Here is a 12,967-nt window from a genome sequence, read left to right as displayed (position 1 = left end):
ACCATAGAATAGTGCACCGGGAATGTAAACAACAAACCCGGTAAGCCTTTCAGCCCGTATGAGTAAACTCAATTAAAATGATTCACGTCACTCATGCTTATAATTTCTCAATTCGTGAGATAATTAAAGCAACAATATTTAATTATCACAACAAAACATCAAGTTTCAAACTAATCAATATCATGCTCAATTATTTCAACCCAACTAAAACCCACATGCTCTGACTCTCAATTCATTTTATCTCACTTCCCACAATCTCCAACTATACAAATAACTCCCAATATTTTAAACATTTCACGTCCCCACAATCTATCAGATCACCATTCATTTGCCTCGACGGCACAACCAGGAAAACATACTCATTTCCAATCACTACAGATCACAACCCACAACTATACCCACAATAAGAATTAAGCAAAATCAGTAATCTCTGCATAGAAATTTAGTTCAGGAGATCACTAAAAACACACAATTCAAAATCATAGTAATCCCTGCATATAGTTTAGTTCAGGAGATTACGATGAAACCAATTAATTCAGAAAATAGTAATCCCTGCATATAACTTAGTTCAGGATATTACATTAAAACAAATAATAAAAATCATAGTAATCCATGCATATAATTTAGTTCAAGGAATTACATTAAAACATCAATTCAGAACGGTAATCCCTGCATAGAATTTAGTTCAGGAGATTACCAAGAAAACAAACAATACAATAATAGAAATAAATAGAAACATTTACTAAAAACATCCAATAATAACGCCAACCACCACACAGCTCATCACACCCACACAGGTCATCACACAGAACACCACACAGGTCATCACACAGAACACCACACAGGTCATCACACAGGTCATCACACAGAACACCACACAGGTCACCACACAGGTCATCACACAAATCACCACACAGGTCAACAACTAACACTAGAGTCGATGATCACCCATCAACACCAAACTAAAGTCGATAGTCGATGTTCACCCATCGACTCAGACTAAAGTAGATGATCACCCATCAACTCCAAATACTCTTTTAATACAATTACATCAATCACTCACATGATGAATTGTATACCGCTACACTCATACAATTACGTCAATTATCACCACTTTGGTACTACTGTATAAACTATCGCCACTTTGGTCACCACTCTGGTATTACAATATAATTAATCACACTCTCAAACACAACTTCACCAATGTCACACCATCCAATATATATATTCCACGTAAATATATATATACGTAGTCATTCACGCAGGAATGACCACTAATACCAACTATAGTTTTATAAATTATTCCTCTCGAAAATCATTTTATATCAAAACATTGTTTTAACTTACCCATGAACCGTTGTCGATCAAGTTCATATATTTTAAAACAAATAATTTCATTTGATAGATACGATTTCTCATGCTAACAATTAAATCTACTAAAATAAAACATAACTAATTATCAACCGAAACACCGTGAGATTTACTCACCTCCAAATCCTGCTGCGTCTTCAATACAGCCTAAAATCACAATCACAACCGTCCGCCCAACCAAAACCATCAATTACCTAATCAAAATACGATCCTAACTTAGCAATTGATTCATAACACACTTAAACGACGATCCAACGGTCAGATTCTCACGGATCGCCCTTGGGATCATCCTATCAAAATTATACGAAGATCCAACGGTCGGATCTTCGCGGATTGTAAACCGAAGATAATGCGTAAAACCGAAACCCTAGCATGCATCAACCTTCTCCAAAATAACCTTATAATATATCAAAACGACCGTATCGATGCGTGATGCATAAACTGAAAACAGAACACAAAGATATGGTCTGACGCGCCGCCACAAGCGGTGGTTCAGATTGTGGTCAACCACGGCGGTCAACGCCGGATCAACCACCTCCGATGCCAAAGTCACCAACTACAAACATGTTCAAAATGAAGAGATGAGCCACTTTCATACCTGGAACAAAGTGAGATTCGGTCTAGATCGCCCTAGATCAAGCTTGGAAGTTGGATCAATCTCGTGCGTCTGATCAGATCCTAGATCGAATCAGGACCATCGAAAAAGTCAAACCTTGATCTAGCGCTCTACACCCCAAATCGTGATGCAAGGCCTATATGGGGATGATCAGGAGGAGGAGGACAACCCAAAACCGAGAAGGATCGGTCCGTGCAATGCCGGCGTCGAGGAGGTCCGACCGGGTCGGGTCGCACGATTGGGGCCTCTTCGATCCAGGCCTGGGGGCTACGGCAGGGTGAGGGGACCACGGGGGTCGACTGGGCTCGACGAGGCGACTTCGGGGAGGGCCGGGTCGTCACCGGAGGACGCCTGGAAGTGGTCGTTCAGGCCGGGTCGGGTCAATCGGAACCCGAGGGTTCTGAGGAGAGAGAACGGAGAGAAAATGGGGAGGAAAATAAGAAAAAGGAAAGTTTTGGGATTTAATGAAAAATCCGGAATTTTCTGCTATTTATAGAAATTTCCCCAAATTTCAATCGCTCATAACTTTCTCATACGAACTCCGATTCTCGCGTTGCACATGTCCACGAACTCGTATCGACGCGCTCTACGACTTTCATGAAGGAAGTTTTCGGAGAAACCCAACGTATAAAAAGTCAACCATTGCCACCCCCCTAAAACCATATTCTTCGACTAATAATTCGTCCGAAACACTTCCGCTCCATTCACGATCCACGAAATCGTACAAACAAACACTTTCCTAATTCCCGGAAACCATTAGAAATTAATAACGAATTTCCGGGGTCTTACAGCTGTAGCACACATCATTTTTTTTGTTTGGCTATGCTCCACTATAATTAAATACGATGTATAACGTAGTTCTTGGATCGCAATTATGACCCTAAGAGGATCCAACAAAAACTCCCTAAGAGCAGACGCACCCATGCACTCATTGGGTGACTAATTGGGCAATTGTTAGCAAATGGGCAATGCACCAATGAAAAATTGCCTGACTAATTGCTGGGGCCCACGTGGGGACCAGCTGCCTAGGCAACTGGATGACCAATTCTTGCCCAACAGTTTGCCCGACTGATTTGGGCGAGCTCCACATCTTGCACAAATGTCATTGCTTGTAGACACAAATTTGGGAAATGGTTCTTTATTCACAGTCGTTGGATCTCAATCTGATGGCTGTAATTAAATACCATTGGTAATCTTTCTTTTTTCACCTAAAAATTAAGGGAGCTTCTATTCATACCTCCAAAATTGGTATTTAGACCTCCCCACTTAATAGACCTCAAACTTACTTTTACAAATAACCAATATGCTATCTACACCTCCCTAATTTTCCCATAATACCCATCATCCAATAATATCAATAAAAACTTTTTTTTTTTGTTCTATTCATATACCTCCAAAATCGGTAGTTAGACCTCCATCAATTTTTGAACATTTCACAATATTATTTTACTCTTGATACAACTAAGCTAAAAAAAAAAAAAAAACAACTTTCAGTTGATAGCTCTCTCTCTCTCCCCCCCCCCCCCCCCCCCTCTGATTGTTGTATTTTGTAGGCATATGCATCTTTAGAGGCCAAGAGCAGTTCATTTCTTCAACATCCTAAGATTCGATCCCTCGTTTCATATATTTGCTCGATGGGAACAGTATGCTTCAATGTATGAGTATGATTTTAAGAGAAAGTGGTTTGTTGGTGTTTTGGTTAGAGAATATTGCATATCCGAAATTGACTTGAGGAACTGCAAAGTAAGGAGCTGGTCTGTTGATTTCTCCGCTGCTTGGTAAGGATGAAGACCATACAAAAACAAAAGGGAAAAAATGGCATGAGGATGACCATTTGTTGATTTCGTACCTCTAAAGGGAAAAAACTTTATTTAATTTTTTTTTTCTTTCTCTTTTGTGTCTTTATTGGTAATTTGACATGAGCTATCACTTGAAAAAAGAAAGAGGTCCAAGTGCCAATTTTGGAGGTATGAATAGAAGCTCCCAAAAATTAATTCAAAAATTTTAAAAAAAATCTCAAATGTATTTCAAAAAATTCTGTAAGTACTCATTCTATTTCGTAATGGTCATAGAATATTTTTTTCCTGATGATAACTATATCTATTTTTTTTTTATTGGGAACGATATCTGTGCTTGATATAAAATTTAATTTGTTAAAAAAGATTTATTCATTAATTTTTTATATTAATATTGTATGATTAATCTCATTATTAATTATTCAATTAATCAAATTATAAGTTTAACATTATTGAGAATTAATAAATTATTCAAATTTGAAGTATGAATAGTAGATTGGCAGGTAAATTGCCTTTCATTGGTGCATTGTGTAAGTTAGAGGCAATTGTCAATTATAGATGAATAGTGGATTAGTTGTACCAATTTGGTTGGCAAATGAGCAATTGCCCTTGGATCATGGGTGCATATGCTCTAAGGAACTAACCTTGTTCAGTTGTTCATCAAGAGAGAGGTTTTCTGCTATTCTGTTTTATTCTTACTTTGGGCAGCAAAAGAACTTGACCAACAGAAAATCTGCAATGGAGAGGCCCAAATTATCATAAGCACTTTTTCACTGTTACTTTTTTTTTTCCAATGTGGGAAGACACTACATATTCTCACATTTCTTTAGGCAGGAAGAAATCATAACGTGTGATAGCAGATTAGGAAAAAAAAAACACAAGAACTTATTTATAGGACCATGTTACAAGACGGCATATTGGTGATGGTTTATGTGTGAAGATTTGGGGTGATGGTTCAAAGTTCAAACTACAGCATAGAAAGCATTCTGTTTTATTTTATTTTATTTATTATTATTTTGAGTATAAAATCTCTTGCAAGAAGTTAAATCTTCTCCAGGTAAGAAATGGTGATCTCCAGATTATACCAGAAAGGAGCTAAACTTTGATGGGGCTTGGGAAAATTTGAACGAGAAGCGTGGCGTATATAGTGGCGGTCCTGCAATATCACAATAAGGTTCTTCCACGGGAAAAAGAATAGGGCATTGAGGTAGCAAATGCCTTGAGTTGGAAATAGCACTGCTCATTGCCTTGTACGTCAAGGCTTGGTGATGGAAGGGGGTATTTCTATGGAGTGTATATATATAGACACAGCCCTACTCTGCCAACTAAACAAATTAACAGGTCATGGGGAAACGAAGGTGAAGTTCAACAGCAAATATTACAGGCATCAAATTTAATCCTGGCGAAAACATTACAAGTACACATTTGCACAGAGTAGTTCTTTAATGTTCTTGTTTAGGATAGCTAGTTGGAATAGGCTACAACAATTTACATCACATACATCACAAGAGAGAATTACTTTTCTACTGTGACAATGCACTGGTGTTGTAGACAAGAAGAGCACCCCCGACAAGAATGCCGAAAAGGGTCACAGCCCAGATAGCCAAGCCAGTGGCACCTGCAATTTCATGCATACATATTACTTAGATTCGATTTAATTTAATTTACCTCCCGAAGTATTACTATGAAGCCTACATACTAGTTACAGGAGCAGGAAGGAAACACAACTGTGCTCTTTGAATAAAGGAAATTATTCAAGGAAATTCTTGTTATAAAGTTGAAGATGCTTACCACCAGCGTATCTATCACCACTTGGGGACCATTCCTCAGGGCTGTAGATGGGACTGCATTCATACCAATAGAATAGTTAGACACTATCAAGCTGATTAATTAAAAGGATAGTTATTCTCAACCCAGATACCAAGAAAGTATAGCAAAAAGGGTTTGTATCCGGGATCTGATATATTGAAGTCTAAAATTGGAACTGTTTGATAATTAAACAAGGGTATTTTTTGAGTCTCAGTCATCTATTAGGCATGTGATTGTTTATCGAATCAATCTATGAAACTACTGAGCAAGAAGAAGATCAAGGAACTCCTCTTACAGTAATTGTTACTATATAACAGACTCTATTACAGTCAATTCTGTAGATTGAGAGGGTATAGGGTTGAACATGGTAAACTAGAAACTGAAAGATTCCGTTGAAATTGTTAGTCTGGAAATTTCCTGTAAAGCTAATCATAGGTTCTTCTCTCTATCAATACAACAGGGATGTTATGCTCATTATGAAACTTTTCAGGCGGTGAATTAAACTCGTTGTAACAATTCTAGACATATATGGATAAGTGATGTTATTACTTTGTTAATGTATCAAAACCAAATAAAAAGAAGAGTGGAATTACTAAAGAATCAAAGATATTTATGACCAAAATTACTGAAGCTACATGTATACCTGTATCCATCAACATTAGCACCATATTTGTCTACAAACTGGTAGACACCCTTTCCCTGAACCAAGTGAATTAGGTCAGAAACTAATTACAAGGTAGCAGATTAGTACAAATCTTACAATTCAAACAAAAAGCAAAGAGTGAAACTAGCTAAAATGAAAAAGACCAATTAATTTACTTTAGGCTTCCTTCCTGATGCATCTGTCCCTTCCCTCAAGTTCATGCCACCACCAGTTCCTGCACCAAATTTTGTTTATCAGAAATGAACCATGCATGACATGTATCTTTATCACACAGGGTTTGTCAAATTAAGGCAAAGCCTATATATATATATTTGTACATACCATAGGGTGTATCAGTCTTGATCTTCTTGCCACCACTGGCTTGGACCTTGAATGAGGCAGAGGTCCTAGCAAGAGAGGGAAGGCCTCTCACTGCTGACTTCTCAAAACTGAAAGGAGCTGGTTTCAAGCTCACTGAGGCCATAACTGAGGCTGCCATTTGCTCTTCGATCTGCTAATTTGCTTCTCTTGCTGATTTGTTTTTTGTGTGGTGTGTGACTTGTATAACTCCTTGATAAATCATAATAACAGTAAACAAAGGTGCAGAAGTGATTGCAGTGGTGACACGTGGCAATGGTTATGTGGTTCAATCTGGATATGGTATTGCCAACATTATCATTTATCAAGATGGGAAATTCTTTGTCAACCAAAAAAAAAAAAAAAAACGGGGAAAATTATGTGTTGCTGTTAATTCTATTGGAGAGGCGCAAATCCAGGACCCCATCTTATATGACGACACGTGGACAAAGGGCCAAACATAAAAGGGTCTTGAAATTATCTACTTCTGGTTTTGCCTTATTTTTGTTATTATGACTACAAATGAGCTCAGACATCATATCCTACTTACAAATAGAGTTTGAGAATTAACATTCTGTTCTTTTATAGTTCACAACTTTATTGAATACCAAATTCATAGAATCTAGTCGGATAGCAATTTGCTTACAACATTGATATTATTTTCTGGTAAAGTCGGATCATGTTACAAATTTCCGCAATGAATACCAAATCCAGAGGAAACAAAAGCAAATTACTTGTTAAACTCATTAGTCATAAACACCGATTATCATAAGCAGCTGAAGAGCTCTGAAAGTTTGGAAGCTGCGGCCAGGCCACTAACTATAGCACCTTCAACATCTGGACTAACACAGAAATCACCGCAGATGGCAAACCTCTTGTTCCCATCCCAAAGACATTTCTCCTCTCTGGCTATGCTTGTAGCTGGAAAAGCACTTCCCCTATAAACAAAACCAAGATATCAGATGGCCTGTCATTCTTTTATGTTCTGAAAGCTGCACTTTCCAAAGCTTTTGGACAATGCAATGCAAGGTTTCTATGTTCTTGCAATCTAAACGGGAAAAACTTTTAATCTCCTCATCAAAATCTTGTATCATGAACATGGTCATTTTGCTTTGTAAAACTATATCAGCATGGATTCATTAAGAGAATGCCATCTTCCTCATTGTCAAGAGAATGAGGTGCAACTCCAAACGTGGTTATTGCTGTCAAATAATTATCACGTACGAGAAGAACAAACAAAATTTATCTACCAGACACCTCATAAGCCATAGTGCCATATCTGAACTCATAAGTTTCTTATTTAATTTGTACTTGGTGTACCAAATGCATTCCCAATGGGTATAGACTGGTGCTCATACAACTAACACTAAAACTTTGGGTCTAAAGTAATATATACTGACCATCTATGAGCTTTCTTGAAAAAGGGCTGTGAAATATTAAGTCCCAGGCTTTGTAATTCTTGGAATAGTTCTTCAGCCACTTTGGTCAATGTTGCATCTGAAAGCTTCTGAAGTCCAGTTTGAGCAATTATTCTCTGAGCATACTCCATTGTAGAATGCAGAACCCATCGCTCACTTCAAAAGAGATTAAAAAAAAAATGGCTGATAAGTGAAAACTCATTGACAATGGAAAGAAAAGAATGTAAGGAGAGGTAGACCATTATATTCCATCACTACCTAGAGGTAGAACGGCCAGGCTTGCTGCTGTCACAATGAGCCCAGCTTAAAACTTCAGAATTTTTTATTGAGAAGCCTTTAAAGGGTATCTGAATCAGAGATTAGGTACCAGGGTCATCCCATGCGAAAAAAAGGTTCAAAAATAAAATTTAAGTCATAAAGCCGAAACCAAGCATCCCAAGAGAAACAAAGGGATGCTAAACCATGTAGAATTTTATTGATCCACAGAGTTTGCAAATGATTACAAAGCTCATTTAAGACTGCATAATAAGTATCTCACCGATGTCAGAGGTTCTGCAAAGGCTATCATTAGAGCAAAGCACGGACGAACAGGAATGTCATTCAACTTAACTGCTAACTCTGGAAATAATTTCAAATCTGCAGAGATCGGAAATGGTTAGGCCACCCTTATGCTATGCTTCAATAACAATGCATGTACCAGACAACGATTATAACAGACTGACAGAGAAAAAAGACATGCCAGTCTCACAACAATGCCTGAAACAGCACATATTCCTTTACTTATACTGGTTTTTCTAATTCACAGAATAGGCATCCTAATGTTTATAATAAAGTAAAATAATTTCTAGAGGCCATTTTGGAGAAAAGGGGGAGACATTAAACCAATTCATGTCAATTTCCAGCATGTTTACCAAATGTTTTACCAAGTGGAATTGTTGTAGCATCTCTACCTAATGATTAACGATGACAGCAAGGTCAGCAATATGTCCGTCATCAAGACAAAGCATGTGTTAAGTAACTTGCTACAAAAAATGATAAGCTTTATCAAGAACTGTCACCTAATGCTCAGAAATATATCAATTGATTTCGACCGAAAAGTTCTGCAGACTTTTATCTACACATTCTTCCGTCAAAAAAGAACTTGAAGGAGAGCATTATTACCAAGAGGTAGTGGTTTTCCTGTAACACTTGTAAACCTGGGTGAAACTATGTTTTTGTCTGTTGCAACCACTCCCTTAAACTGACCAAGATTTTGTCCATCCAAACCAATCAATGACCACAAATTTTGATCCTCTAGCCACTCCAATCTTCCAACACTTGTCCCAAACTTACTTTCAACACCTAAAGAAAAATAGAAAGAAACACATGCAATCTTTTTACTATGCACAGTCCCACATAACCTTCAATGGAAATCTTTCCAATGAAAAAGCTGTACGATTAAAACATACCAGGCTCATGGCATAATGCTCTGCACACAGAATTCATCCCTGGGATACCCACATATCTCTTACTTATTAATCCCTCCTAAATGAAATTGATATTCAGAACATGTGATATATTGTTTATATATCTCAACAAAACACAATCACATCAATGCAATTGATGCCTTTGTGTTATAGTCTTGTGCTCAATCTTTGCATTTATTCAAGTTATTATCATGCTGTTTAGTTTTAAAGAAAAGAAGAATTGCCATAGGTTCACATTAGTTGGCAAAAACTGTGGTTCATCTCAATATAACATTACTTGATTGGTACAAACACAAGATGCAGCTTCAAAAGATAACAGGTTTTGCTACAATTGGCAGATATGACAAGACTCCTAAACAAAATGAATGTCACAGGACATTCTTTCATTCATGGAAGCTTGGCTAGAAATTAACAATAGAAACAAGGATAAGAATTCCATTATCCTAAAAGAACGCCATACAGCAGAAAAGAAATCCCACAAATCCATATTAAAAAGTTTGGAACCAAGCCAACACAACAATGCTAGAAAAATACACAAATTAATCAAAGATAGCCCCTGACAAGGAAGGGGGCAAGGGATTAATGATTTTAAACAAAGATGGAGCATAGGTATCAATGGGCTGGTCTATTTCACTAATCAAATATCTTGCCAAGCATTATAAACCATGTATGTTAAAATATAGGAATACTTGCAAACCTGTTCTAGGTCAACAAATTTGTTCGACGTGCGATCAAAAGAACCAAATTTCTCTTTCCAGATAGCTGCCAGACCCTTCGATTCCCACTCATGGACAAGACTCAGAACCTCGGTGTTGTTGGCAGTGAAAAACGGAGCACCATGGTCAAACAATAGCTCCTTCCCGTCTTCAACATTTTCTCTACATGATTTGAAGAGGATATGGAAACTAAAATTTTAGTACTGAAAGAAAGGGATGCTCATATCAAACAACTCGTTCCCACATATAAGCTTGGCACAGTTGAAATTCCAAATAACAGCAAAATCAAAGCCCATTTCTCTCAAGGAAATTTTCAATGTACTAAGTAGTCGTATCAATTTGTAAAATTGACAAACAGAAATGGCATTTAACAAGCAGTCATATCGGTTCATAAATCAATTTCCTGACTATTTACTAATCTCAGAGATGGAATGATGGAAGGAAGAAAAGTAGAAACCCCGGTCATACAAATAAAAAGGCCAAAGTTCAAAGTTCAAAATTGGCAATTAGCATTAGCACCTCACTCTTTTTCTTCCGAATTTTCTAAAATCAACAAAAGGGTCAACAATAAAGGGATTCAGACTTGTAATCCTGGTCAATCTGCCCAAATGCTTTCACATTACCCAAAAAGACCCAACTAGAATCAGAAACTCCTATAGCTAAATTTATTGCACCTCTAATCTCATTAAGTAAAGGTGAAAACTTTAACAGAAAAAATGGATGCGAAACCAGAAAAAGGTACCTTCTTTGAGACATGCGGCCACCTGGGCCTCTAGCAGACTCGAACAGTGTCACAGAGAGTCCATTTCTGGCAAGACTTGATGCGCACACAGCTCCTGAAACTATGTATAAGTTTCCAGAAAAGGAAACTAGTGGTTAGACAAAACTGAATAAAATAAACCAGAGTACAAAAGGGGTTTTGAATTTTGATGCCGTTTACTTACTTCCACTTCCCACCACTGCAACCTTGGTGCCTTTCATATTCCTACGACGTCGGCTTGTCTCCGATCAAAAGAGATCCAGCTGCAGAAAAAGAAAACCCAGTTTTCGCGGCACAAAGGTAGTTGGTAGTTGAGTGTTGACGCGGTAATTTACTGACTAGTTAAACCCAACCAGGCCAGTTTAAGGTTCTACGTCTTGGTCTCGAGTGGGGTGTAGGTGTAGACCATAGAGGTGCACTAGGACACACTTGACTGCCGTCATCAACGGGTTGGACCATTAATGACTGACCCTGCGGGTCGTTGACAGCATTACCAAGGAGCCCGACTGATGGCCCATGCTTCACCCACAAGTCATGGTCAACTTGCGAGTCATTACGCCATAAACAAAGCAACCTTTTTTGTATGGAATTGGTGGATTGGTAAGTTTGGTTGCACTTTTGATCACTCGAGTTTGATTCTCATCATCACTTAAGAATCAAGTCAATCAACCCTCTTGGTTTTGATAAAATTTGATTGGTACGACGATCGTGAGATTGAGTTATAAAAAGCACACAAACGGTCAAATTTCTGTCGACTGTGTGAGCCTTATTAACAAACACGTTGTACGAGTTAGAGGGTCAATTCACGCGGTATGCATTATTTCCTAGTTGGTGCACACCAACTTGATATTCGAGGACGTAGTTTAAATTCATAATCATATGTAATCTTGCGACGCGAAAATTAATGTTATGGTATGGATGATTTCTTGACTAGAAATTATAAATTCAGCTTCTTTTAACAGCCTAAATCACCAACTTCTTCTTCTTCTTCCCACCTGCACTTGGGGGGGGGGGGGGCAATTGGAGAATCTAAAAGCTCATTAGGTTTATTCTAACTCGATTTGGGTAAATTATGGAAGCATGTGGAACTAGCTGAAGAACTGTCATGACTTTGACAAAGACTCAATGGTGAAATTGACTTCTTTAACCTCATCTCATCAATTCTCACATGATAGTGAGATTCAAACTCTTGACATCCACGATGTTTGTTTTTCAAATAATCAATTAACTACAACTTATATTCAAGAAGGTCTCTCGAAAAATATATTTGAACAAACTCTTCAAAGAAAGAGCCAAGGTGTCGAATGCCCTCAAGGCCCCAACTACTCTTTTGTTAAATCATGGAACAAATAAACTTTGCCACAAATATATGTTATGAGCACTTTGGAGTCTCTTTTCCCTCCAACCTTGTTGAAACCATTCTCAAGAGAAAAGTACATATTCTCTAAATCAAAATTCATTTTCTTTGATCTTTTCACTATTTATGGGATTGGAATAAAGACATTATAGGGGACTAAAATGATTATATTTATTATAGGGGACTAAACCGTTCTTCAGCGGTACTTGTTGGCATTAATTTAGCTGTGGAAAGTCATTTGAAGAAGATAAGGGTCCAATCTGACTCACGTGCAGTAATAGAAGAACTCAATACTACCACAGCCCACAGGAACTGGAAAATTTTTCCTATAATTGAAGAAATCCACAGGAGAAGCAGGATTTTCGAAGATGTTACCTGGGAATGGATTCCCCGAGAAGCGAACACGGCTGCGCACACTGCAGCCTCGCTTGCCAAGTCGAGGGTGGGTCTGAATAGATGGGTCGACCGACCACCACCATCGTTGTCTCTTGTCCTCAGAAACGATGGCCTCCCGTGCCCGCCGGAGCCGGAGGATTAGGCGACTTTTGTCGTAGTTCTATACTTTTTGTAGGATTTCTTTCTCCCACTATTCCTTCCTGGTTTAGTTTCGAAAGAGATCTTTTCCTTTTCCAGTTGTATTGGCAGCTTCAGTATTTAC

The 12,967-nt window shown here is 38.0% G+C and overlaps 2 protein-coding genes across 3 annotated transcripts; both read right to left on the bottom strand.

The window, feature by feature from the left end:
• Positions 1 to 5,142: 5,142 nt before the first annotated feature.
• On the bottom strand, positions 5,143 to 6,806 carry LOC133728545 (photosystem II 10 kDa polypeptide, chloroplastic). Its single transcript, XM_062155951.1, has 5 exons — positions 6,578 to 6,806; positions 6,412 to 6,470; positions 6,236 to 6,291; positions 5,575 to 5,627; positions 5,143 to 5,401 (listed from the first exon to the last, which is right to left on the bottom strand). Exons 1-5 carry the CDS (start codon positions 6,732 to 6,734, stop codon positions 5,307 to 5,309), a joined length of 420 nt encoding a protein of 139 aa, XP_062011935.1. The 5' UTR covers positions 6,735 to 6,806; the 3' UTR covers positions 5,143 to 5,306.
• A 344-nt stretch (positions 6,807 to 7,150) lies between these two features.
• Positions 7,151 to 12,967, bottom strand: LOC133728544 (uncharacterized). 2 transcript variants are annotated; one of them, XM_062155950.1, is made up of 10 exons: positions 12,685 to 12,967; positions 11,137 to 12,533; positions 10,935 to 11,034; positions 10,174 to 10,354; positions 9,459 to 9,534; positions 9,172 to 9,351; positions 8,549 to 8,646; positions 8,269 to 8,357; positions 7,993 to 8,166; positions 7,151 to 7,530 (listed from the first exon to the last, which is right to left on the bottom strand). In XM_062155950.1, the coding sequence occupies exons 2-10, from the start codon at positions 11,171 to 11,173 to the stop codon at positions 7,359 to 7,361; spliced, it is 1,107 nt and encodes a 368-aa protein (XP_062011934.1). In that variant the 5' UTR covers positions 11,174 to 12,533; positions 12,685 to 12,967; the 3' UTR covers positions 7,151 to 7,358. The 2 variants fall into 2 exon arrangements, with proteins under 2 accessions (XP_062011934.1, XP_062011933.1); XM_062155949.1 differs by having other exon boundaries at positions 11,137 to 12,967.

The sequence above is a fragment of the Rosa rugosa genome, chromosome 2 (genome assembly GCF_958449725.1).
Source record: "Rosa rugosa chromosome 2, drRosRugo1.1, whole genome shotgun sequence".
Classification (NCBI taxonomy): domain Eukaryota; kingdom Viridiplantae; phylum Streptophyta; class Magnoliopsida; order Rosales; family Rosaceae; genus Rosa; species Rosa rugosa.
This window is presented reverse-complemented; position numbering and strand designations above follow the sequence as displayed.